This window comes from Equus quagga, chromosome 1 (genome assembly GCF_021613505.1).
Source record: "Equus quagga isolate Etosha38 chromosome 1, UCLA_HA_Equagga_1.0, whole genome shotgun sequence".
Classification (NCBI taxonomy): Eukaryota; Metazoa; Chordata; class Mammalia; order Perissodactyla; family Equidae; genus Equus; species Equus quagga.
The window spans coordinates 180,974,638-181,002,633 of NC_060267.1; the positions used below are offsets into that span (position 1 = coordinate 180,974,638).

The following is a 27,996-nucleotide window of genomic DNA, read 5'->3' on the forward strand; positions in this document are numbered from 1 at the left end:
TTCTTTAGTGACACAAAGCGAGTTAGTACCTGAATCATGGCCCTGGCAGTTGGCGACATTTCCACTAAGGTCCTCTCACTGCCTCCTGCACCTTCACTGCTCCTCCAGCTTCGTCAGCTCTGCTTCCAGTCAATTCCTCAGCATCCTTCCTCGCCTCTACCCAGCGCCAGCCTTCTTTCCCCTGACCCCTTGTGAAGGTGGAGGCTTGTATTCCCCCGTGGAAGATGTAGCTGAACAAGTTGATGGGGAAAACCGCTTTTGCTAATTCCATCACACCACGTGAGGAGGGAGGTAGAACTTAGTGGAGTCACAAGTACAGAAATACATCAATCAGGCAATAAAATAAAGTTACTCTGATTTTATCCTTTAAAAAAAATTCCTGTAGGCCTGAGCTCAGTGATACCCAGCCAGACCATCGAATTGTTATTTTCATATTAAGGAAAACAGAAGCTCTTTTGGATAACTCTTTTGCATTCCAAGCTGTCAGTGGAAAAGACAAAGACGGACTGTAGACCATTAAGTGCTTCGGAGACACGACTTTAGCTGGGCTGTAACTCAATTACACAGTGATTTATAAAGAGCCTGGGGGAAATACTTCTTTATCTGGGCAGGGGCATTGTCAGATTGAGGGTGCAGGAGTTCCAAATGCTGTTTGTTCCAGCTCTGTGTTCGATCGCAACAACGTGAATGTCTTGTCTGTGCTGGTGGATTATTAACAGAGGTTATTGGTCTCCATGGCAAAATGATTGCTCTCAATGTAATCTCATTTATGGGGGTGCAAAAAAAAGGACTTCAGGTCAGAGAGAGTGTATAAATGGCCACCGTCATCGAGGTGCTGCTGCATTTGAGAAGCTGAAGCAACTCCAAGGGCACGGTGCACAGGCCGATTGGCTTCTCAGCCCCGAAATACGGATTGGACTGGGAACGCTCTCCAGGACGCTCTGGCTACACCTTAGAAGAGACCCGTGAAGGACGCGCTGAGGCCTTTTCTCGCAGCTCGCCCCCGTCCTTGCCAGCATGTGCACTGGGGGCTGCGCCAAGTGCCTGGGGGGCACCCTCATTCCCCTCGCTGTGTTTGGCTTCCTGGCTAACGTCCTGTTATTTTTCCCCGGAGGAAAAGTGATCGACGACAACGTCAACCTTTCGGACGAGGTCTGGTTTTTCGGAGGAATATTAGGAAGCGGGGTCTTGGTGAGTAGGGAAGCCCTAAAATCCCTCTGAAGAAAATTTTCACCCCATCCTTTTAAAATTGAGTACTTATTGACCAGGAAGGTATTTAGTTTCTAACAAAAGCCTACGTGTTGCATGACGAAGTCAGTGTCTTTCTTTTTCCCTTGTCCATTAGGACCTGATGAGGACATGTCCACTAAGTTTATTAAGTACTGAGTTCCCAAGCATGGGCTGGCAGTTCTCAGGGGTCAACTGAATCCACAAACCAAATGGAGGGCCACATAATTTCTTTATTCTAAAAGGATAGTGGGGGTGGGGAGGAGCTGGACACACACTTTCTAGCAAACTGATTGACTGAAGGCCTCCCAGAGCAGCAGGTGTCAGTGGACCCCCTCCACTCGGGCACTAATGATTTCTCTTCCCCTGTTTGCAATAGAGGGTGGGAACCTTGGGTTCAGAAAGAGAGACTCGCTTTTCATGACAGTTGTGGACAACTTGTCCTAATCCACATCCAAATGGAAACTTAAGGTGTCAGATCTTGAAATCTTGCTTCGCTGAAGCTAATGGCACCTGCATACTCACTACCACTCTTAGACCCCACAGCCCTGCTCTGTCCTTGGCATACCCTCTGGCCACAGTGTTCCCATAGTGGATGTGGCTGCTCACACAGCCAGGCAGGCATGGCCCTCCCTTAACAGCCCGGACCCGCTCTGAGCTGCTTCTCTTGCTGGTAGATGATCTTCCCGGCACTGGTGTTCTTGGGCCTGAGGAACAATGACTGCTGTGGGTGCTGCGGCAACGAGAGCTGCGGGAAGCGATGTGCGGTGAGTCACGGGGGCGGCCAGCAGAACGACCCAGGGTGCGCTGTCTCCTTGTGCTGGGCATCTCGGGGGTGGGACGAGTTGCCAGCCCCAGGCAGGATTCTGGGGGCAGCTGGTGCAGGCACAAAGATGGGGTTCTTCTCGCTGGTGCAAAGTAACAAGAATAGTACAATTTTCAAATACCATCGCCCTCAAACTTGAAGGGTACGGGTACCATTTTAGGTTTTACAAATAGGCAGGGATGTCAGAGCTACAAAATTAGAGTGATGCCGTATGTAGAATGCAGGCTTGGAAGGCAGGGATGGGCTGTAAGTCTCCCTCCGCCACCGAGGGGCCCTGAGACTTTGGGCAAGTCCTTCGTCTTCTCTGGCTCTGCAGTGCCCCATCTGTAAAGGGGGGCTGGGGCGGGATGACAGATGGTAACTTCGTCTCACGAGGAGTCCTCTCAGCTCCCCATCCGACCCCTGCCAGGGGCTCAGCCCCAGAGGCCCAGCACTTACTCATGCCTCCCCAGGTTTTGCCTCCAACTTCTGTTCCCTTTCTTTTTCGTGCCGCCATCCATCTTCTAGCAGGCGAGCCAGAGAGGCAGGGCATCGCCATTCCGGGGGGAGTGGGAAGCTGCCGGGACATGGGGGTGAGTCCCAGTTCTGCCACTGCAAGTCCATGCCCTGCTCTTGTCTCCCTTTGCTGGTCTGTAAAATGAGGACGCCGCACCAGATACAAATTTCCCGAGTTTAGGACAAGCTCTGCTGGTACACTGATGGGCTCTCTTTCAGTAACATAGAAAGTCATTCCTTTTTCCATTCCCCTTCAATCTCTTCGATTCTTTCAAGAAAAAAAATCTTATTTTGATGGAAATAAGTCTTTACTACATCTAACACTTCATAATCTCCCTTTCTAACAAAGGGGGAACAAGTCTCGAGCTCCAGGAATGCAAGCGACGTTAATGAAAAAATCAATAATATTGTGTTTGTGTTTGCTAATGATTCTAGTCTTTTGTGCATGTTGGTGACATAAATGAATAAAATAGAGTTTACCTAAAGAAAAATATTAAGAGTTCAGGTACATTGATATAGCAAAAATGAAGAAGGTAGAACTGAAATTCCTGGCTGGCTGACGAGTGAGGGCAGCTTCTGCTGTCATCTCCAAGGTTCATGTCTGTCTGGGAGGCTCAGGACCCCAGTGAAGAGCTGTACACGCCCACCTTAACTGCTTTACAGGGAAGGGGTAGCCATCTGTTCTGGAACAGAATCGTTTCTAGCATTCTTTCTCATCATTATTTGCTCATTTATTCAATCAAAAAAGATTTATTGAGTACATTTGAAGGGTTGAGTCTGGGGCACTGTTCACACAATTACAGTTTTCCATGTGAAATCAAAGACCATTCAAAGAGAATGTTCTCACCTTCTTGACACCATCATGAGTCCCAAGGAAGCACTGATGATTATTATTATAGCATATAATCATCATTTACAAAGATATGTAAAAATTAACCACAATTAATCTAATTACGTAGCATAAGTTATATATAATACGATACTTTTATGTAATTACTTATAAAGGAATAGAAAACATATATATCTCATTTTCCCCTTGAAATCTAATTCCATCATAGCTTGTGGACTTTGGGGGGATTCGTTGGAGATGAGAATTTGAAAGAAATTAGCAATTAAGGAAATTGGATGAAAAGAAAAATACAGTTATTGTTACCGAACCAGGTTCGTTTTTGCCCACCGCCCGGAAAGCCAAACACCAAGACCATGAGATTGCAGCAGAGACAGGATTTACTCACAAGGCAGCCACGTGAGGAAGCGAGAGCAGGAGCCTCAAATTAGCTTCCCTGAAAATGGGGACTCAGGGATATTTATGGGATGGGGCAAGGTGGTCTGAAGTGTGGAGAGAGGTGATTGGAGGTGAGGAGAGGTGAGGTCATTGATGATCTGCACGAGCGTACTCAGATTCCATGCCTCTTCATAGGACCCATGTTCACAAAATGGCGGCATTAGCATGATCTGGGGGTGGAGTTTTTAGCCACTTGACATCAAAAAGTCGGCTATCGGACATCTGCATGGGCCCAGTTGATGAGTTGGTGGTCTCAACTGGCCTGAAGTGGACAAAGGGATTCTAATTCCTGAAGAACAGCTCACACACCCATTGCCATGGTGACCCAGGCTCCAGGGAGATGTTATCTATAGCAACATAGTGGAGTCAGAGAGCATATTGCCTAAGCAGCACAGTTAACAATGGAGGGTTAAACAGCTAAAAGCTAGTATCGGTAATTGCAAAAAGGAAAAACCCTTTAGTTCCTAGCTACTTAATCATCAATGGCTAACTCTCTGCCAGTTTCAATCCCTCCTATTCTTTGGTATTCCTCATTCTTGAGGGATTTGGGGCAATGACCAACCAACCTAGCTACTTCCTGCTGAATTGGGGCATAGATCTGGATTAGAGGAACGAAACTGTTTAGGACTCATTTGGAAATATTCTCTTGTTCTTGGCTTCATGTTGACATTTTTATATTAGAATTTTGTATCCTGCTCAACAGTTTTGGAACACTAAAAGCACATTTTTTAATCAAGTGTCCGACCAGCAGGATAAGAAGTATGGAAATTTTGACACTCCCTGAAAATTAGACCTAATCCCAATGAGGCCTCCATCTGATCTCCAGATGCGGGCAGACATCTGGTCTCAGTTCCTGATGGTCTTTTGTTTTACCGGATATGCAGAGACCAGAGCAACGCCCTATACCCTGATCTTTCAGTTGTTATTGGTCATTGATGATGGCCATCAGCACAGACTCTCTGGCTGGGGGTCATCACATCCCTAAGGAACTCAGAGGAACAGAGCTATCAACTTACAGCATCTGGGAAGGTCCATAAAATCTACAGAGCCTGTCTGGGTTAGTTAATCAGAGATCATTCAAAGTTACAATGTGGTTTCTTTCCTACAATATGGCTTCCCTATGTCAACCTTATGTTGACCAGGGTCATCATTGCTTAGAAATCTAATCTCGTTCCCTGGTGTTGAGTGGAAGGCTGAAGATTAGTGCATATAAAACAAAGGTTCTGCTTATTTTTTGCTTTTAGGTTTGTATATATAACCACAGTGAGAAGTGAAATAGTATTTAAAGCATTGTACAAAACGTGTTTCTTAACTAGATTTAAGTGAAGTCCAAGAGGAAGGCAGAAAAGTCATGTTTTTACCAACACAGTTGAGTCAACAGGACCTGAGACATTTGGTCTGCCCATTCCAGTTGTCCATCTGGGCTCCGTAACCCCCAGGGGAGGTCTGCCCTTGGTGTGCCTTGAGGAGGACACCTCCAAGTGACCAGCGGACTCTCCGGAGGGTCTGTGCCCACCAAAGGACCAGCCATGCCGGACTTTAAACCGAGGCAACCAGCCACAGCTGCCCCGGACCAGGGGTGACCACACTCCAGGTGCACAGCAGAGGATTTCTTGTTTGGGGTTTGTTTGCTTTTTAATGAGCTGCCAACTTTTAAAAATTGAGAGATTTCACACAAAAAGTAGCTAGATCTCTCCCTTCTTTTTCAAAACATTAAAACTTAACCTGTTACTCCTGGGCCTGTGTTTTGTGACACAGTGGCCTGCACTGGGGATGGCTGAGCTCTTCCTTTAGGGTCCCTGCCCCTGGGGGCCACTGAGATCATGACTCTGCTTTAGAGATGTGTTTCCTTAATGTTCTGAAGATCTGGAGCACCAAGCATTAGTCATTTTTTTAAGAAAAGTATTTACAAACATTTTGTCAGAAAACAGAAAGAGCATACTTTGGTCGGTCCTATAATGCTGAAGATTTGAATTATTTTTCCAGATGCTCACAGGGTTCCCCTCTGGGTGTTAAAGGAACGCTGGGCTTCTGTGGCACATTAACAAATCCTGCTGCGTAGACAGGCCAGTGAGGCAGAAACAGACCAGGCCAAGCTGGTAGGTTAACTCCCGCTGCCGTCTCCACGGCCTTGCTGTCTATCACTTGTTTCCTGGCCGTGCCCTCTCCTTTCTTCTCTGCTATGTCTTTCTGGAATATTCCCCAGAAGGCAGCTGCATCACTCTCTTCCCTTTCCACGGGCAGTGAAATCAGGACAGAAGAATCAATAGCAGAAGAGGATTCGGTGGCTGGAGAGATAAAACAAGACAATGAGCTGGAAAAAATCTTCAGATCACTTGATTGACAGCTTCCGAGAAACCAGAAGGCTGTAAGCTCTCCTCAGAGGCAGAGGAGACTGGAGCCCAGCCCCAGGGATCCGCACTCTTTTAAGTAAATTAGGCTAAACAAGAGCCGAGAAAAGTGAGCCCTGGGGCAAAAACTGTGAGGGGAAGGTGGCTTGCTCCCAAGGTGTGCTTGGAAAGCCCTGCCCTGAGTTTGTCTTGAGGTCTCAACCTCTTCCTGCTCGAGGGCAGTTCTCGGTGGCCCCCTGCCAGCTTATCTGTGGCTGGTCAGGGTCCCCTGCCCTCTAATCCTGAAAAAAATGGATCTCTCAGGGTCCACTGGCACAGCTGATTAATTTTACCAACTCGTTCATGTTAAGTATGTGCTTTACTAAGAGCCTTTTGAAGACGCTGGCCTTGCCTCAAAGGAGCGTCTTTAATAATGCGACTGAAGGCAGACTGATAAAGGAGATATTGAGGGCAGGCAGGCAGGCACTGCAGCATCCTTAAAGCGTATCAGGGAGATAAAGGCCCACCACACCCACAGGCAGGGCCAGATGGTCGACAGGCCTGCCTGGGAGGACGATCTTGGTCAGGTGGTGCATTAGTCTGCTCGTTGCAGCCAGCACTTCCTCCCATGCCTGGCTCAGCAGTGCCCCCCAGGGATGCCTGCTGTGCGGGCTCTTCCTCAAGGAACGCTTCTGGAGGCCAAAAGCAGGGACTCCCTGAGATCTAGCTCTGGGTTCCTTGGAATGACAGCAAGTGTGAGGGACATTTAAGAAAGACAGTTCTTTTGAAATAATAGATTATCTTGAAAGAAGAAATAAAGTATGGAACCCTATTTCTTCACTAAATGGTTTTTATCCTTCAAAATCCTCTGCTGTCAAATGGATCACTAAGGGCACTGCGGGGATGGGGGAAGATGTTGCGAGCATTAGCGTGCAGGGAAGGGGCGAGGGGCACCAAGTGCCTGGGGTGCTGAGGACACACGGTCCTCAATAAGTGCTCGTTGGATGAACGAAGGACCTGAACCCTCAGGAGGAATTTCAGGTGACTTCATACTTCATCAGGCTCAATTCTCACCATACCCCTTTGAGTCAGGCATTAAACTCCCCATTTCATAAATAAGGAAACTGAGGCGCATGCAAGTGAAGCTTCTGACACCCCCACCAGACCTCCCCTTTCCCGAGCTGGCCGAGGCAGGAAATACAAGATGTTAAGGGAAGAGACACTTCAGACAATCTCCATAAGTCTCCTAGAACCCTTGCTGAGGAGGACCCCTCATGCCCACCAGAGATGTCCCCCAACATGTTGCTACTACCCAAGTCTCTGCAAAGCCTGTCCCCAGACCACCCACTCTTCCTCCCTTCCGAGCCCCCAGGGCCTCCTCCAGCTGACAGCGGGGGGCATTAATACACGAGGACACGCCTTGGACAGTGGCAGAGCTGGGGTCCCGTCCTACGTCATCTGCCTCCAGAGCCTGAGTGGGAGGAGGTCTTAGAGCTGACACATGGTGAGTCAGAGGGTCTCTGATCCGAGGGTGTCACTATCTTCCATTTCAAGGAAAGTGTCTGCAGGGGGTACATCACACACGTTTCCTTAGCAACGTGAACAGGACACGTGTGCTGAGCAACCATACAGGAATTCCTCTGCTTACTGGTCTTTTTCTGTCCAGATTTATGCTCCCTGTATGTGTGGAAAGTAAGAGTGTGTGAGGATATGATAATTAAAATATTGCAATACAATAATGACATTTATCAAGTGCTTGTCATTGTCATGGGAAATTATCCAAAACTTGGGGATAGACAAAAGAGATTTCTGGGTATCCTGTCGGTGAAGGGCATTATGCAGCAGCCTGCCCCACCTGGGGTCATCTGAGTTCCTAGAGATGTGCACTGTGATTCCCTAGTGCCTATTGATTAAGCTATCTGACATGTCATGATCTCCCTGAGGATTCAGGAGTATTCTTAGGATTCCGCCATATTTCACAGAAGTGGAGATGAGAACCTTAGAGAGATTGACTTCCCAAGGTCATTAGGGAGGAGCCAGGACGCAGACCCAGATCGGCCTGCCCGTGACCCCTGCCTTGCCCGCTGCCCAGCAGCACCGTCTCCACTCTGTCTCTGTTTAGACTGGGCAGGGCGTGTCCGCGGTACAGACGCTGCAGAGGAAGGCTCCCAACCCAGACTCCAGAGTCTGGCGCCTCCTCTCACCACGCGTCAGCTCTGTTCCCCATTCCTGCGTCTCCTCCAGAGAGAGGCCCGGCCCTCTGCCTGTTTACAGAAATCACTCTGAGTTAGAGCATCTACTCTCTGACATGGTCCACTCGATCTCAGCAACTTTCAACACGAAAAATTTTGTATCATGAAACCCACGATAAATTAAAGTTATTCCAGACTGGTTTTAAGACTGGTGATATCTGTGAGTAGTGAGTTTGGCAATTTTTTTACTTCTGAACAATGAAATTTTTTAAGGCAAAATGACAGAAAACGTACCTTGCTTCATGTGGTTCATCCATTCTGGAAGAGTTCTGAAATACCAGTTTGGGATGTTTGTTTTATTTATCTTAAGGTGAGATACTTCAAATTTGAATACAAAACAAAACATGCCACCTGTAGCTTTACGAAACTGTAACCTGACGCCATTTTTTCTTCAGATTGTTTTATAAAGAAATAGAACATCATTGATTCAGTTGAGCGTCACTGTGTTCCTCGTCTCTAGCGCAGTTGCGTCCCTCCTAAGAATAAGCTTAATCATGAATTCAGTGCAGATCATCTCTATGCACTTTTTAAACTTTTACTACCAAAAATCCATTTTTTAAATGTTCTAGATTATGCTGTCTAATACAGCAGCCACTATCCACATGTGACCGTTGAGCACGAGGGATGTGGCAAATCTAAATTGAGGTGTACCATATGTATAAAATACCAGATTTCAAAGAACCAGTACAGAAAGAAGAATGTAAAATATCTCATCTGTAGTTTTTATGTTGATTATATATTGAAATGATAATATTTTGGATATGTTGAGCTAAAGAAAATATATTACTAAAATTAATCTCACCTGTTTTTGTTTTTTACTCTTTTAATGGTGGTTACCAGAAAACTTTAAATTCCATCTGTGGCTTGCATTATAATTCCATTGGACAGGGCTGGTCTAGAGGATTGTTTGTAACGGGAAAAATCATCTCATAGATACTTTATGTGACCTGGTTTTTCATTTGCTCAGACTTGCCTAAAGTGAGCAATGTTTCATTTGTACTCATTTTTTGTGTCTTTAAATATTTGCCTGCTAAATTGTTCCAGGCGTGGTATCTACAATCCTTTACTCGCCTCACATAGTGGGAATGCACGAGTCAGATTTCTGCTCTCACTGCCACCCAGCGGTTGGTGAAATCCTGGGTGATTTTAGCTGAAGGGACCTTCTAGAACCACCCGCCCCTTTCTTCTCTTCACCACAGGAAGCCAAGGCTAGAGAGGTGGGGGCTGGTGATGCTGGGGGGTTGGAACCCAGGTTTCCTCAGACTTCCAAACTGCCTTCCTGAAAACGCAGTCTTTCTTTTCCATTATAGTAATTTCAGATACTCTTTTGTTCTTAATCAGTAGTTTAATGATTCCTGACTAATAATTAGAACTCAAGACAAAAGTCAAGTAAGCAAAAAGATATTTTTCCCTTATATGTTGTTTTATTTCTGTGAGAGAACCAATGCCATTCACAAGGAAACTTGCAAATAACGGAGTATCTGGTGCTAGTGGCACCGTGTCACTGTGTATTTGAAATACACACAGTGTGTGTCAACGTGTATTTATGTGTGTGTCACTGTGTATTTGAAATACACGCCGTGTGTGTGTGTGTATTTGAAGGGGTGGAAGGTACAGGACCCTGGACTTGGGGGGGAGGAGACCCTGGTTCTTAACCTAACCTAGCCACCTCCTAGATGTGTGACTTGAGAAGGTCACAAGAGCACGAGATTTGGCAGCAAGTGGCCATGGACTGACCCCAGTCCTAACACTTTACTCTGTGTTTGACTTAGAGAAATTATCTTAATTTCCAGTAGTCTTAGTTTCCTGTCTGGATATGTAGATAATAACACTCACCTCTGTTGAGAGGATTAAATGAGATAATGCATCCAAGGCTTTCATGGTTTGGAGCTATTTTTATTAGCTAGAAAGTGAGATGATTGCATTCCATGGTTTTTGAGATTTTTTTTTAACAAAAATATAACTGTAAGAATATGTAACCATTTATTTAGTGGAAATTCTGGCTTTTGAAGACTTTTAACCAGTTTTAAGATGTGACGGACCCTTCCTTCATAGAATCTGTTTTTCATTGAAACAACCCAATCCATCACAAAGGACCCCATGTCAAAAATGTTTCCAGCCCGCTCAGAACCTCCCGCTGAAAGGATGAGAGGCAACATCAGAAGAAACCCCCCTGAGCGTGAGCTTTCCATGGCTGTGCTGGGACGTGGGGGCCGCACCCAGTTGTACTAGCTGCATCCGAATGAACAGCAGTTCGGCTGCAGTGTGTGTGTGGAGGGGGGCTCAGAGACTGCGAACTAGCTAGATAAGCTCTCGCTTAATCGGAGCAGCATTTCCCAAAGTGTGTTCTTGCAAGAACTCACAGAAAAAAGTTATAGGTTCCTGAGATTGGACAACTCTGCAAATTACCATATATACCCAAATATAAGGCAATACTTAATCTAAAACAATCTTATTTCCCATAAAGAAGTTTCAAAAAAAGCCCTTGACTAACATTAATACATATGCATATTTAAAATCACATGCTGTAGGGGCTGGCCCCGTGGCCGAGTGGTTAAGTTCGCGCACTCCGCAGCAGGCGGCCCAGTGTTTCGTTAGTTCGAATCCTGGGCGCGGACATGGCACTGCTCATCAGACCACTCTGAGGCAGCATCCCACATGCCACAACTGGAGGAACCCACAACGAAGAATACACAACTATGTACCGGGGAGCTTTGGGGAGAAAAAGGAAAAAAATAAAATCTTTAAAAAAAATAAATAAATAAAAAAATAAAATCACATGCTGTAGAAAAGAATATAAAATCATTTTAATACACTTATTTTGAAATATTACTCCTCCCCACTCATTTATTTTTAAATATATTCGTGCGTCTTTGACATCAATGTCTTTGCTGCTACTAACGACACCTTTTGAGCCACACGAGTTTCCCACAGCCCATCTTCTCTTCCATTTCAGTTTGTACAGACATTTTTGTATCCATGTATGGTGCAGTCAGTTGAAATTTCACCCTTAGTCACGAATATCCATTTACCTAAGACAAAGGCGGTAAAACATGCCTCTTGCAGGTATATGCTAACGCTCCTCACAGTTGCGAACACTGAGTGTGCTCATTGTAGGATGCCGTTTAAAAGGCGTGTTACCTATAATGTCCAGAACTAGGAATTGTGAGGTCAACTTTCCTAGAATTATTAATAAATCTGTGTTATGAAACAAATCCTTAAACAATTCTGTCATCCAACATGAGTTGTTTCTGACTAATGTCTTCCCCACGCAGTACCTGGCTGTTCACATAAAGTATCTGAGAAGAGCCTGATTTCCCGGCACATGGACTAAGGGCTCAACTCCAAGGCAGTTCCCGCGCTTCTGAGGGACAATTCGAGAGCTGATCATTTTCCCAAAGTTCCAGCATACAGAGTGTGTCTGCTTCTTGGAGGTTCACACACATGAGCGTATCACAAAGATTCTTAGAAGTACAACAGGAATAAAACCTATTTAACTTTATGTAATTCAGCAATTTATGAAATTATTCAACAAAACATCCTTTGGAAAACAGATTGCCTGTTCTAATGTGATAAATTGACCAAAATTTTCATCTACTTGTGACCTAGATTATATTTATACATATTCTTGATGGTGATCATGGATTTAGGATAACCTAGACATAAGAATTAAGGGGCGAAATATAAATAATGATTAATATAAAACCTTAATCTTCAGCCAACAAGTAGTTATGTGGTGCCTTTAAGAAGCTAGGAAAAAGGAAAGCCGTACAGATGGTGGTAGGGGTGGAGCAACGTCCGGTCTTCAGATAACTCACTGTCCACGCTTCAGGGAGCTGGGGCTCTGGTTGGGGAAGACAGACAACACATGGAGCATTAATGTGTCACAAGCACTGTGCTGTAACAGCAGTTTATACAGGAGGAGGGAGCGGTCGGTTCTGCCTGGAAAGTCAGACAAGGCTCCATAAGGCACGTGGGGCCAGAGCTCAGTCTTGGAAAGTTGCCCCCAAAATACATTTATGTATGATAGGAAAATAAATACCAGCTAAAGTGGAACTCCAGTATCACAGAGACCCCGATCCCGGGCACGGTCAGGTCCTCTCCTCCCAAACATCTCCTGTGATCAGATTGGCAGTAACACAGGAAGAGGAAAAGGGGCCTGCATAACGTTTGACTTAGTTTGTCACGTCTAGTTTTACGACGGACCTTGTAGGGGGGCTTCATCCTGCCCCTCTATGGACGAGAAAACTAAGACTCTGAGGGTACGCTCGTTATGCAGTCATCACACAGAGAAAAGTAGCAAAGATGAGGCTGAGCCTGCATCTGCTGACTTTCAAACTCCTGTGCTGTGCATTACACCATCATGTCACCAAAGTAAGAGAGGTGATAACTTTTCCACCCCTATTTCCATCCAAAATTATTAATGCTTCCATGCTACTCTGCAATTACTGCTTAGAATGGATGATGCATCTGTGGGCCTAGTTTTTTTCACCCATAAGAGGGCGTTAGCCTGGATGGGCTCCAGGATTGTGTCTGCCTTTCAGAGTCTACAATTCTATTTTGATTTTATAATTCAAAATAAGAAAGATGTTCATACAATCTATTTTTCACTAATTAATCTCTGTCATATAAAAATCTTCGAGGGCCAGCCCGGTGGTGTAGTGGTTAAGTTCATGCACTCTGCTTCGGCAGCTCAGGGTTTGCAGGTTCAGATCCTGAGCTTTGACCTGCACACCACTCATCAAGCCAAGCTGTGGCAGCGTCCCACATACAAAGTTGAGAAAGACTGGCACAGATGTTAGCTCAGCGACAATCTTCCTCAAGCAAAAAGAGGAAGATTGGCAACAGATGTTAGCTCAGGGCCAATCTTCCTCAAAAAAAAAAAAATTAAGAGGCCAGCCCCGTGGCATAGTGGCTAAGTTCAGTGCCCTCCACTTTGGCGGCCCAGGGTTCAAGGATTCAGATCCTGGGCACGGACCTACACCACTTATCAGCTGCGCTATGGTGGCAACCCACCTATGAAATGGGGGAAGCTTGGCATAGACGTCAGTTCAGGGCTAATCTTCCTCAGGAAAAAAAAAAATTTTAAAGAACTGGAATTGTTGGGCCTATGTAACCTGAAGAGGAGAAACCTTTCAGAGGGCGGAAGGGGTGGAGAGATGTAAAATATAAAATATTTTTATGTAAGATATAAAATATCTTCAGATATTTTAAAGTCTGCTACCACATGGAAAAGATGCTGGACTTCAGCTTTTTTACCTCAAGGAATGTAACCAGGACCAATGAGAAGTTCTAGACTTCTCCCCTTTCTCATCAGCAGAACCCGCCTCCCGCCTGAGACCCACAGTGAGGTAGCCTCTGGGAGATGACTGGACCAGAACGCTTTTAGGATCGCTTCCAATTCTAAGATTCTTTGATTCTGTAATAGCCTGGCCTTCCACGTTAGCCCTTCATAGGAAGGAGATTCTCTCCTGAATGAGGTTAAAACCATGGCTCAAAGAAATCAAACCACAGCTAGCACTTCAGTCATCAGTGAAAAAGCTATGGGGCTGCGGGTGCAGAAGGGGACACCAGACGCCAAACTCCTTCTGGGAGACCCCACAGGCCCCCCCACTGTAAAGATCGGCTCCTACGCGGTGGCTCCCTGCAGTCTGCAGGCGCGACCACAGGCTGCGTAGGTGCGCTCTCCGTGGCCTCTGGGCCACTGAGGAACCTGGCTGTCTCTTCTTCTCTTCCAGATGTTCACCTCCACAATATTCGCTGCGATCGGATTCTTGGGTGCTGGATACTCGTTTATCATCTCGGCCATCTCCATCAACAAGGGTCCTAAATGTTTCACGGTCAATGGCACCTGGGCCTACCCCTTCCACAACGGGTAAGACACACCCTGCAAGGCCCAGGTGTCGCCACGGGCACAGGCAGATCAGCAGCCGAGGGGAGACACGGCACATATCTGTCACCTCCGTGTGCAAGTCTCAGGCATGCTGCCCCTTTGAGGTGGGGCCAGAGTTGTGCAGCGGAGGGAGGTTGCACAAGGTCTTGCCTCTAACTGCTCGTTGACAGACGCCAGGGGAAATAACTGAAACTGGGCGCCCTGGCTGGCCGGAGGGAAGGAGATATGTGGCGCCACCCCTCGCACGCAAACATTTATTAGCAGCAACAGGAGGCAACTAAACATGTTCACAAACAGAAAGTAGTGGCCCCATTGCAAATCTCGTACTAGAAACCAAGGATGGCAGCCCACTGATAGAGTGCAAGGGCTGTCACTGACGGCCCACAGGGTACAACAAAACAACCCCTTACAGAAAGCACATCTATGGAAGAGGATGTTGAAAACCCTGCAGGTTCTTCCCGAGAGTTAATGATGATAGACCTCATTAAAATAACCCTTGATGTTTTCATGGGGCTTTGTAGTTTATGAAGAACCTTTTGAGTTTTACAACTTTGTAATTTAATCTCCACGGCAGCTTCAGGAGGCAGTCAGTCCGAGCCAAGGCAGGTGTAAGGCTGGCTTGCTGAGAGCCACACAGCCAGCCAGGGGCAGACCAGGGCTCAGACTCGTGGCTTCTGGCCTCCAGTCTCCGTCTTGTTGCATCACGCGCGCTTCTGCCCCCGGCCTGCACCGTCCAATCCAGCAGCCGGGAGCCACACGTGGTTCTTTAAACCTCAGTCCATTTAAATGAATAAAGGTGAAAATTCCTCAGTCACGCTAGCCATATTTCAAGTGCTCAGCGGCTACGTGTGGCTGTCGGTGAGTGTGCTTGGCGCCTCGGTCATAGGCGTTTCATCCCGCAGACAGCCCATGAGAGGGTGCTGCACCGGACTCCAGCCTCCAGGGGGCTGGGGCCGCTTCTGTGTTGTTCCCATCACAGCCCCTCTGCCTGGCGCAGTGACAGACACACCCAGGGGGTCAGGAAATATGGTCTTTGGGTCCTCCTGCACGTGGAGGATGGGTTCATGCCTAAAAAGTCTATAGGACACCACTTTATTAGCTCAAACCCTATGTATTGATATATAGTGAGTCTAAAGAACCCCAAGAACAGTCTTTAGAGGGTACCAGTTCTGTTATCATGCGAGGTCTCAGTTTGTTCACAACAAATATCACCCCCACGCTGCTCTGCAGTTAAACAGGGGTACGAGACCTCTAACATCTTCACATCTCAGGTGGCGAGTCCCAGAGCTACTGAGTTGGCTGTGGAAGGGCTCTCACCTCACAGAGGACTGTTGGGGTTCCACTGCCGTGAGCACAGAATTCAGACACCAGAGGCTGAGCAGTCCCCTGAGGTCCTCCCGATAGCTCACTCTCTCCCACCTGCGGCTATGTCTGTGGAGCTAAAGACTACGTGTTCTTTCAAGGACCCCTATCCTATTATTCCCACCAATGGCCTCAGTGCTGTATCGAACGGGTTCTCTATCTGTTCTGTTACATGATGGATGCTGCCCTTGATGAACCGAACATCAGTGAGAACAAATCTACATCCAAAACAAAGGAGGGTGAAAGGAAACATGGCAGATGCCAAGTTACCCTCCAAGGCCGTCCGGCGGTCTCATCTGTGCCAGCGGGAGGGCCTGGCAGATGCACGCCCTGCGTGGGATGGGAGGGGACCGAGGCCCAGGGTCAACAGAGTGACCGCTGGGTCGAGGGCCAGCACAGGAAATGCCAGCTTGGGGGGAGGACAGGAGACCGCTTTTCAAAGTTCTCCGTGTTTGTCCTTGCAGGGAAGCAGGCTTTCATCCCCGTCACGGCCACGTACCGCACACTGTTCTGTGCTGAATGCTTCCGTGTATGTTATTCTGTCTACTCCTCACAACTCACCCACCCAATAACGAGTATCAGACTAGAGCAGGTTAACAATACAAACAGAATAAACTGTGCAGGCAAGCAGGAACGTTCCAGAATCCTCCATCCTCTGCTCGCTGGATGGCTTTGATAATTATCTTAAGGGAGGAAGATCTGAACACTTAGGCATCTGCATAGTGGCTTCAAACTATCAAAAGATCAAAAATGCCGGTATGGGGTGAGTTACAAAACCATAGATACCACACTTTCCGGGGCATTTAGAGGATAAGAGTGATTCCTGGTTTTTCCCTCATGTCCCCATGGTAGAATTTAATCCCACCCAACGTGTAAGTCCACTCTCCACTAAGGTGGGAAACAGGCCCCAGTTCAGGGCCCGGGGAGTGGTCTCCATCGTCCTCCGCCACCTGGCAGGTCTCCTCTGTGTCCCGTCTTCTCCGACATCCTCCTCCTGTCCTCTGAGGCCAGAGCTCACGTTCCCTTTTTGGCCTCCTCTCCCGCTGCCAGCTCTAAACCTTCCTTGAGCCAGGGGCTCCCCTTGACCGTCCTGGGACAATAACCCAGCCTCCTGTGGCTTGTGTTTTCAGTCACCAAAGCGCTTCCAGCCACAGTGTCCCATTCGATCCTCACAAGAGGCCTGTGAGATTAGTTAACCCCCCTCCAGGCGAAGAGAGCGAGGCCCAGAGAGGACAAGTGACTTGCCCCAAAGAACACTGAGTCCAAGTTTCCTGACTTCGAGGCACAGTGCTTTATCTAGAACACAACTGCTATTGGTTCGCACTATCTGCCTTTGTAGAGATTCCACCTAGCAAAGCTCTGGGACCTTTGTCTCCAATCTTCTTTCCTATACCACGGACTCCTTCCCGTCAGGTCCCGTGTGGAAGCAACGTGGCCGTCGTCCTGCTAGCTGCAAACCTAACGCACACACAGCTACCTAGTGAGTAGAGAGGATGAACCACCACGTGAGCCCGAAAAAAGGACGGGACAGTGGTCGCTCTTCCTCTATCATCAATAGCGGCAGTGGGAGCCGCTCCCCCCTCCTTCTCCTCCCCTTCCTCCTCCTCTTAACACTTAAGGGCTGTGTTCTGTCATACTTAATCTTCCTAATAAATCTGAGGAGAATTCATATCCCTCGAGTAGGAAAATGAAGTTCAAAAAGGTTCATTTGCCCCGGGCTGCACAGCTAGTAATTAGTAGAAGGAGAATTAGAAACAAAACCCTTGGCAGCACCCTGCTTTGTGCTGAAGCCTGTCCCAAACATGGAGCAAAGAAGGGCAGACAGGGTCTCCACCCCATGAGCACATGGTCGGTTAGGGTGACAATACAGGACATGCTCGCAGCACAGAAAGCGGTGAGATGGAGGAGTGTGAGGGGAACTTCTTCGAGAAGGTGACGTGGGCTGGCTTGCGGATGAGCAGAAGTGTGCCTTCCAGGAGGGAGGGGAAGCCCGTCTCAGGCAGAGAGCAGCAAGTCCTGAGGCAACCGCGGAGAAGCCCGTCCTACTCAGTGAACGTCAGGACCCCGTGTGGCTGGAAGCTCAGGGTGAACGTGGGGAGAGGAGCTGAAGGGGACGCGACATGAAGGGGAGACTGAGAGGCAGCCTGGATTCAGGACATCAGGGAATGGCAGAGGACTTCAGGCAGGACATGCCACAAACACTTGGGAGTTTTACGATGATTGTGATGGGAGTGACACGGAGGATGAACAGAAGGGCCCAGTAACTGAAGACAGAGCCAAGGAGGAAGTTGGAGAAATAACCCAGATGACATCATGAGCATCTGCAAGGCCGTGGCGTTGGAGCTCAAAAGAGGAGGCACAGCTCAGACGGAATCATCAGGATGTGATGAGGTGGAGGGGTAGGGGGAGGTCAGCAAGGCGGACTCTGAGATTCCACCTTGGGGCACAAAATCCAGGGCTCTTCAACGCCATAGAATTTAGCACTGTTTTCTTCAGAAATGTTTGTTGGCGACTACATTAAAGGGGCAAAGACGCTTAACTTTTTCTGCCATGAGAACCATACTGAGGAGACATCCCAGAAGGAAAAAGAAACCTGGGAGATTTCGAAGCCTCTTGGCTTCTTTGAAGTAGGACCTTCCCCATCCAAGGTCTTCCTTTCTAAGACAATAGCCACCTCTGCTGACCCTGAGCTGCTGAAAGGGAAGCAGCTTACAGGGGCCTGGGACTGCTGTGCGGGGAGAGCTGGAGGAAGGGCCAAGGACGTGCAGCAGTGGGGAGGGCCAGGGACACAGCCAAACACAGGCCCCCCAGCCAGGCCACCCTCCCTCGCCACTCCCTCAGGAAGGAGGTGGGTGGCCAGGGGAGCACTGGCCTGCCAAGACACAGGCTAAATACAGTTCAGCGGTCGGCCTGGCCTTTCAGTGAAGACCATCTGCATCCGCAATTCAAGGATGACTTATGAGCAAGGAGCCACGTTCCCTCACGCTGGCAGCCACATCCAAAGGGTCACATGGGAGGGACCACACATTCCCAGCTTTCAGGAAGCAGGAAACACCCACGGATGTTAAGAACCGGCTTTGCCCTTGGCCTGACTGGACTCGGGGTCCAGTACCATCTCTGTCACACACCAGGGGTGTGACCTCTCAGCTCTGCCTCTGTGAAATGGGGTAACAGCAAGGCCTAGCTCACAGCTTCAGGCAAGAGTGGAATAACGTGATGTGCATACAGCCTGTGGCACAATGGCTGCCAGGTACCACCCGCCTCATTCTTCGTTTTCATGAATGTAACTCCCTACCATGAATGGAATTTATTATTATACATTAGAACCTTCTAAAATCTTATGCCTTTATAATGATTTCATGATTTAATTTCAATCTTTTCAACCAGCCATGTGAAGCTTCAAGGAGAATCATCTCTTTACCACGGCGTAGGTAAACCTTGATGACACACTATTATAGGTGTATTGTGTAAATCGAATTTCACAAGAAATCATGTTTCAAATATCCTAAAGGGATATAATGACTCACATAGAGGGAGTCGTGTAATGATTCAGAGCACTGGCTTTGGAGTCAGAAGAACTAAGATCAAATCCAGGCACTTCCGTTTCTTAATCTGTGTGGTGGTGGATGTCCCTTCCCTCTGTGAATGCTTCCTGAAGGCTACTCCATGGCAGGTGTGGCCAGATAAAGAAGCACGTCCTTGAGAGATTGGGGAAGGTGACACAAGGCAGCTAGCCAGTGCCCAGCACAAGGGCAGGACCCCGCACATGAAAGCTGCTAGAGCTGGGGACGGACAGAGGGGACATGGTCTCTGCCTTGTGGGTGTTCAGTCCCGAAGATGGACAAATGGACAGACGATGGTGGCAAAGGGGCCTGGTGCTCCATTCCAGAGGGATCACAGTGCCACGAAGCACAGAAGGGTACGGAAGCCAGCTGAGGGCAGGAGGAGCATCAGGGAGTGGGTCCCGGAGGAGGTGGCCCCGAGTTGGCCAGGTCGAGTGGGCCAGGCAAGGCCTTCAGGCTCCCCTCTTCCTTCAGCTGCCTCTGTCGCCAGCAAGAAGTGTGTTTCATGAAACCCGTGGCTTTCTGCTCCAACGTTGACGGCGTTACCGCAGCTCAGGTGGAAATGCCCTTCGCAGGGATGGGATGTTTTAAAACTCCAGTTAAGTCAGTTTACACTGCCTCAGCTCTCCTTGCTTCACAGAATGTGGAAACATGATTAACTGCCGGGCTGTGAAAAATTAGGGCCCCTCTCACCTGGGGCCTGAGAGCTGGACGCAGCAATCATTGTGGGATCTCTGAGAGTCTCAGAACCCGAGTTTGCGGGAAGAGAAGGTCCTGGAAGGCTCTCCGTGGTGGTTTGTCGGGGGCGAGGCAGCAGCAGGAGTGGCCTGAGAGGACATCCAGGCGCCCAAACTCCATCCCGGCATCCGCGTCCCCCGGGAGAGTTTCACAATCTCACCACCAGGAGGTGCTGTCGTCTCACCACTGAACAAACTTCCGAGGAAAGAAGAACTCAGGATTGCCAGTTACTTCCTTTTAGGATCTTTTCTTTACAACTTGTGCCTGGTAAGTATTGTCTCTTTAGAACCTCTTATCATCATCAAGCTTAAAAGTTGTAAAGATAGAAAGGACTGACACGGAAAAGCGCAGAACAGAAAGATGAGTGTTTAAAATTTATCAGTACTGAAAAGACATCTTATAAAACAACACACGGGGGGGTGTCATCTCAGTGAACTTGCACAGTTGTGGGGCTGTTGTCAGCCCATTTTACAGATGAAGAAACTGATGCTTGAGGGCGGGGGGACGTAACTTGCAGGAGGAGTAGTAAGAGGAATGCTTGGATTCAAACCCGGGTCCATCTGAATCCAAAATCTCAGGCTCTTTCCTTCAAACCAGAGGGCTCCAATTAAGTTAAATAATGCCAACGCCAGCATCCACGGAGTGCTTGTTGTGTGCTGCGCCCTGTTCTATGCACTTGACTAGGGTTAACATTAATCTTCACTCAACCCTGGGACTTGATAGATGAGGGTATTCCCATCATACAGCCAAGTGCACCAGTCACCGCCAGCAAGCAGGAGAACCCCACTCTTATGGCAGGTGGACCAATGCTATCAACAAGCTTTCACTTACAAATCAAAAGCAAAATGCTTGGGCTTTCCCTTATTCCTTCTGCTCTGTGAACCTCCAGGGCATCTGCCAACATTTCAGAGACTTGTCAAAATTGTAACACAATGTATTTAAAATGTGTGCACTGATGCACAGGAGAATTCCTCAGAAACAGGGGTCGTCAAAAAGATCTGAAAACAAGAGGGTGGATGTGAGTTTAGTAGCCAGATGCAGTTTCCCATTGAGGCCTTGAAAGGACAGAGGACGCACAAAGGAAGAGGGAGATGCCAGTCTGTGGCTCTAAGAAGGTGAGGAGGAATCGTAATAACCCACAGGATTTCCCACTTTACTTTGTCTTTGTCTTAAAGATAGCATCCTTCGCATTTCTCCTTCAAGGCACAGTGCTCTGTATATTGCAGCGGACTCCTAGTACGTATATTTTATAAATAATTGCAGTTTCTCCTCTTTCAGGGTTTTTGTAGAATATGTTTCAAGGTAGCAGATTATTTCTTCCTTTTAATTAATTAAATCTTTTTGTATGTGGAATCCATACATGTTAACAAAAATATAGTTGAGTCAAATTCACAATTTGGCTAGAATTAGGCCTTAAAAAAATCAAGCCTTTCCTGTTAACTGTAGACACCATTGTACTTTTTATGGCCGGCAGCCTTGACAGATAACTTGTCAAAAGTCCAAAGGATGTAATGACAATGGGTAGGATCAAGGCCGTGAACATGTGTGAGATTCTACTCCTGGAGTGTCTTCATTTTCCTGGACCCATAATAGGTACTAAATTTACCCATCTTCTTGGTCACCTCACAAAAATCACTCTGTCACTTAGTAGCTGTGTGTCCCAGGGGCAAGTTGCCTGACCTCTCTGTACCTCGATGTCCTTATTTGTGAAATGGAAAAAAAGAACCATAAGCCTTCTATGAGAAATAAATGAGTGAATATCTGTGAGATGTTTAGAACAGGATCTGGCGCATAGTCTATAATCAATGAAAAGTTAGGTATTGTTTTTAAAAGTGTTGTCATTATGGAATATTTTTCTTATGGAGCTTATGTTTTGGATGGAAACTATTGCAAAAGAAAACCCACTATGTTGACTTTCTAGTCTCGGGTATTGTGACTTCTTACAGTTGTCACCTTTCTATCCCACGTCCCCGACAGGGATTACCTGGGTGACAAAGCCTTGTGGAGTAAATGCCGAGAGCCTGCCGACGTGGTCCCCTGGAATCTGAGCCTCTTCTCCATCCTGCTGGTCATAGGAATAATTCAGATGCTTCTCTGCGCCATCCAGGTGATCAACGGCCTCCTGGGGACCCTGTGCGGAGACTGCCAGTGCTGTGGATGCTGTGGGGTAAGCTAAGGTCTTTGTCCTTTCTTCTCAGCATGCAAGAGGTCAAGGCAGGCCTGCAGCGCAAATGGGATGAGAATATGGGGAGGGTGGCGGCTGCAGAAGACCAGAGCCAGGCTGGAAAGCCCAGGCAGCCCCCTGCATCAGCTCAGGCATACAGTGACATTGTGTGGCTGGAACCCAGAAGTTCTGCTCTTTGTGCAAGTTAGTGCGCCCAGGCTGAAGCTGACCAGCTTCACAGGTGACCGTTGTCCTGGAGGCAGAGAGCTCCACGTACCTATAGACGTTCACAATAATGTCTTTATGAAGGTCCCCAGGAAGCGGGCACCTGTCAAATGCACATATCGTCAGCAATAACACATCACGGTCCGGCCCCTAAAGTTCTCGCTCTTTCCTAAACAGGTCTAGTCAGTGGGCTAACATTGCCAAGTGAAATCTGGAGCAGGCCTCAGGGTATTTTCCTTTCCCTGGAAAAGAACAGAACATACCAGTGCAAAGCTGATATTTGGATGAGATTTCTGATAGAGAAGAGAGAAATGGTTCTTAGTGAGGGGGGAAAAAAGGAAACCACTGAGGATTTAGTCTCCAAATAGGATTGCAAATTATCAACAGCAATATGAAAAATAAAAATAACCTGTGGACAGTAAGACAGAGTGATTATTTCGACTAATGACCAAAACAGATCAGGCAATTATTCACACACACACACACAGTTATTTAAAACACAGATTGACGTATGAGGAAAAAAATTAAACAGAACCCGAGAGTTCCCCAATTGGGGAATTATGTAAAAAAAAATGTAAATAAAGGTCTAGCTACTTAATATTAGGCCCAAATTTTAAATGATTCAGATAATTTTCTTTAAATTTCTAACAAGCATTATGTGTACTTAGGCCAAAACTTGTGTGTATGTGTACACACAGCCATACGCAGAGGTGTTCAGCTGGAAAGTCTGCGTCCCGCCCTTGTCTCCCATCCATAGCTCCCCAGTCCTCCACCAAGGGAAGGGGCTGGAATTGCTCATATGTCCTCTCACAGTTTCTTTTCATTGTTTTCATTCCCCTACCTTAAAAGGATTTTTTTCAAAACTGTAATAATAAAGAAAATGCTTGTGAGAGTGCTATTTAAAAAGAACAAGACGCAAAAACTGTATACAGAATATACAATTATATAAATGAGAAAAACAAACACTGTGAATAGAAAAAAGACCAAAAGGAAATCCAACCAAAATGTTAAATGACAATTGTTGGTAAGAAGCTTTGACTTTTTTCCTTCCTTCTAACTTACATTATTCACAAAAAGTTTAACAACCATATATTTTAAAATATAAATAAAAAGTTCCAAAAAAGCAACTGTAAAATGCACATATTACAAATAAATTTCACTGACTATTGAGGTTTTGTTCTATAAATTTTCAATTCTATTGTGTTGGATTTAAAATTTTGGATCTTTCAACACAATCGGGGAGAAAAGAAAACTACAAGTTAGTAATCCATAAAAATTACTTTTCTGATAGTTGTTAAGAACATTGAGCATTTGACTCTTGTAATTCATCCAAAATGAACTCATGCTTGCTAAGTCAGCTAGTTTATTTCAAACACTGATATGACTTCTTTTTCTGCTTTCACAGAAGACAGTTATATTTTTTAGTTAGGTAGCAAATTTTTGTTGCAAGATTTATTGGAAATACAACTGCTCTTCAAATAGAAAAAGGTAGTTTACTAAATCTGAGGATCATCTATAAATTTAAGGATATACCCAGAGGTGCCGGTACACTGACTCTTTTCAGGGAGTCATCTACTCAGATACCATATTTTAGCGGTTTTAATGAATAAATCACTTGACAGTCAAGAAAGCAGATAGAGCCCACAGTCGCCAGTGCAGGAGCACCGGGGAATCACAGAGGGTGAATGAACATCACCAGAATTCTCTTCTCCCTCCTTCCATTCCTTCCTTCTTTCTTCTCTAACTTTTGATTTGGAAAACTTCAAATCTACGTAAAATTTAAAAGAACAGTACAATGAACACCTGTATATTTTTCACCTGGACCCACAAATTGTTAATATTGGCTCACTCTCTTTCCGAACCCTTGGAAGGTGATTTGCAAACATCATGAAACCCCACTACTAAATATTTCAGCGCACAAGCAAGCCGCATATTTTAAAAATCAATCTGCGGAGGATTCCTTCCCTGTCGGCCAGCTCGCCTCTCACACAGCTGGTCGGCATTCCTGCCCCAGGAGGACGCTGGGGAAAGACGGGCCCCTGGCCTAGTTACTTAGCCTGAGTGACCTGAGAGCCTAACTTCCCGAGTCTTTGTCATGCCACCGCCTCCTGCCTACCTTCTACAGAGAGTGCAGGTCCACCTCCACCCACTCGGGCAGGAGCATTTACTGAGAGGGTCCCGAGCTGGCACAGTCCTCACCTGAGGTGGGAGATGGAAACGTGCCTTCAAACACGAGCTACCAGATGGGGGTGGGCTGCCAGCTGTGCCGTCTTGGCCAAGTCAGTTGCCCTCACCTCTTTCTTTGCCTGTAGAATGTGGATATTAAACCTACTTCCCAAGGTTTCTGAGTGTCTGAACGGGGGGGTAAATATGTGTCCATTTCAGCCATTAGAAGACTCAGGACTTTGTACTGTTTGTTATTTACTCAGAGTATGGAGGTCAGGGAGGCAGCATAGCTCCAAGGTAAAGGAGCCCGACCTCCGGGTTCAACCTCCCAGGTTCAATTCCAGGCTCCTCTACTTACTGGCTGTGGCTTTAGAGACATCCCTGGCGCTCTCTGTGCCTCTTCTCAAAATTATTTTTAATGACAAATGATGCAAAATAAAGTCAAGCTTCAACTCCTATAACCTAAACACGGGTAAGTAATAGAATAAAGCTCAGAAACAAAATCAGAAAAGTGTAGAAAACATTCAGTGGGTGCCCAGCAAGCAGCAGGAGTGATGGGGAGGGGAGAGGAACAAAAAAAAAAGAACAACGTCATAATCAATTACCGTTTTCCACCTTCTAGGGAAATGGGGCCGTTTAAACCCGGGTGGCGAGCAGCTGTGACTCCACGGCATGGAGGACAGGTTAAACGGACTCCCTTCTTCCTCGTCAGTTCCGACCTGCTTCCTACCTGCGAAGCTTAGGGAAGGCAGAGCCGTTCCTTCTTCTTTCCAGCAGCTTAGTCCAACTTCCAATTTTATGTTATTTTCAAATAAAAAATAGTTTGGCCACTTAAAAAGTTAGATTGACAAATCTTTCAAATTAGCTTCCTTTGAGAATTGAAGAGCAGGTTCAAAGCAAGTTTTCCACAATTTTTTCTTGAAGTGTGAAAAATGTACAGTCATGCGTCCTGCTACCCTGCTTCTGTGTATATAGAGATGTTCATATCTTTGGGAACTTTACATAATTCAAAGCAGGACAGCACATTAAAAATGAGAAGCTAAAGCCAATTTTTATTTTCAAGATTTATGGGAAAAAAGAATGACTGATGTATCATACATAATTTGTATTTGGTGTCTTTGGGGCTAACGTGTTTGAATTACCCGTGAATAGTCTTTTGAGCCTGCCATCATTTGCTGGGGTTTCTTTATGTATATTAAATTAAAATCCGAATTCAGAGGTAATACAATAATAAAGATTGTGTCTGTTTGGGGAGGGAGAGGCAGAAGAGTAAACGAACACCCTATTTTTCACCTTTTTACAAATGCTTACTTTGATCAAACAAAAATCAGTGTTTTAAAAAAGTTGATTTGTGTAATAATTTTGTCCTCCTATGGCCCAGGATTAAGGTAGTAGGTATTGTTAATGCTAAGTGTTCTACTATGACATTAATTTTGGTTTTATCAGTGAGGCACTAATATGGATCAAGTTCATTCTGTTGATCCGAGTTCAAACCCCAACCTCACCACATACCAGCTTGGGGATGCTAGGAAATGTACTGAGTCTCAGCTTCCCCATCTGTAAAAGGACTGTTGAAAGAAATCGATCATCCAAGAAACGCTGAAGTCCCCCAGGGGTGGAACGAGGAGGCCAGTGGGCTTGCCAACATGTCTGAGGTGCAATAAGGGGGAGCTCAGAGGGAGTTACAAGCCAGGCAGGCTACTTCTGCACCTGCCGAGCCGACAGGCCCCCTGAAGCCTGGGTTTCTCATCGTATCAATAGAGTAATTCCCAGTCACCGACTGAGCGCCGGCCACCTGGGGCTACACATGGAAGGCACAAAGAGTTACACGCTCTGATTTTGCCCTTGCTACAATGAGAGCTCTGAGATCAGAGATTGCACCTGGCACTTAACAGGCAGAAGGAAGAAAGGTGGGTAGATAGACACGTAAGATCTTACTGGGGAACTATAAATACACACACGCATTAACACACTGTCGCATGGACACAGTGTTTCAATTCACTTTGGACCATTGGTTCTCAAACATGGCTGATGGTCAGAATCACCCAGGAAATGTCCTAAAATTACAGATTCCTGAGCCCTAGCCTAGACCAGCTGCATCTGGAAATCTTTATCTCCAGCCTGCACCACTGCCCTTCCTGCTAAATGGCTGTTTTTGAAGGTCTCCTTGGCACCTTACAACAACAGTTCTCAACTGAACTCGCCCAGGCCCTCACACATGCTTCTCCTGAAATCCCTGTCTCGGGGCACATCACGTCAGCATCGAGTACACACAGAACTGCAGGTGTGACCCTAGATCCCTGTCCTAAATACACAACTTACCACGGTCCTGCCCTTCAGTGGCTTCCGTCACCCGGCCCCTACTGGCCTCTGCAGACCCAGCCATCGCTCTGCCCAGAACTCCGGGGTCCAGTAACTGCCTGATGTCCTTGGCACCCCACACACTCCTTCAAACCCTGCTTCCCCTCCTTCAAGACTCAGTTCAGGGCTCATCTTGTCCAGGTCCTTCCTTCATCATAGTTCCCCCAGCTAATTGACAACCCACCACATTCTCCCATGACATCCCTCATATGTCAGACTGGTTGCCCCTTTCACGTTACGTCTCATAACACTTCCTTCTGTCCTGCTGGACTGAGAACTCCTTGAGCTCAGGAACTCTCTCACCAACGTCTGTGCCTCTTCCCAGCACTGGGCCTGGACCATAGTAAATGCTCAGTGGATGGGAGGTTATCAGTGGTATGTGACTAAATTATTCTGCTCAAGAGAAAGAAGAAGCTTCTCTCGAACATTTTAGAATCGAGCATTTGTAATAAAAAATCACCCCAGCATTTGTCGTTACTACCCAGAGACCTTGGTGAGGGATATACATGGGTAATTTCACTTAATCCTCAAAACAGGAGACCAAGTGCTCACACTTGCCCGTTTCTTAACTGCTGCTTTGTCTTGACAAAACTCAAGTGGGGCTTCTCTCGTCCCCACAGGCCCCTGAACTCTGCCTGCCTTGGGCCTGGGCAGGCTCTAAGGCCTCCCTTTATCAGCGTATCCTGGGAATGGCTGACCACAGCGAGACACGCTTCCCGCCAGACCCTGGCCATCACGCTCCCTGCTTGCCCAACTCCCATGGATGCTGAGATCTCCTTACCCCTCCCCATAAAAGAAAAGCCTTTTCTGTTTGGTTCTGAGCTACCTGCAGATTCCTGAGATTGGAGACTCTCCTGTTCGCGATGGTCTTTTCGAATAAAGTTTCTCCTTATCGAAGTCCAGGTTTGTTTTTATTTGACACAACTCTATGATTTAGAAACGATGCTCAGAACATTTCACATAAGAGTAAACTGAGGCTTAGAAAAAATAAATAACTTTCCCAGGGCCCCATAAGGGGCCCCATAAACAGCCAATGGGAAGTCCAGGATCCAACCTCATCTGAGGGTGAGAGCTCACACTCAGCCGCTGTGCTACGCACACCTCACGCC

General features: G+C 46.8%; 1 protein-coding gene across 2 annotated transcripts; it reads left to right on the forward strand.

Moving 5' to 3' along the window:
• Nucleotides 1-786: 786 nt before the first annotated feature.
• TM4SF4 (transmembrane 4 L six family member 4) lies at nt 787-27,740 on the forward strand. 2 transcript variants are annotated; one of them, XM_046655709.1, is made up of 6 exons: nt 787-1,191; nt 1,905-1,994; nt 14,154-14,290; nt 21,949-22,138; nt 25,149-25,209; nt 27,508-27,740. In XM_046655709.1, exons 1-5 carry the CDS (start codon nt 1,018-1,020, stop codon nt 25,164-25,166), a joined length of 609 nt encoding a protein of 202 aa, XP_046511665.1. In that variant the 5' UTR covers nt 787-1,017; the 3' UTR covers nt 25,167-25,209; nt 27,508-27,740. The 2 variants fall into 2 exon arrangements, with proteins under 2 accessions (XP_046511665.1, XP_046511659.1); XM_046655703.1 differs by lacking the exon at nt 27,508-27,740 and having other exon boundaries at nt 25,149-25,752.
• Nucleotides 27,741-27,996: the final 256 nt, after the last annotated feature.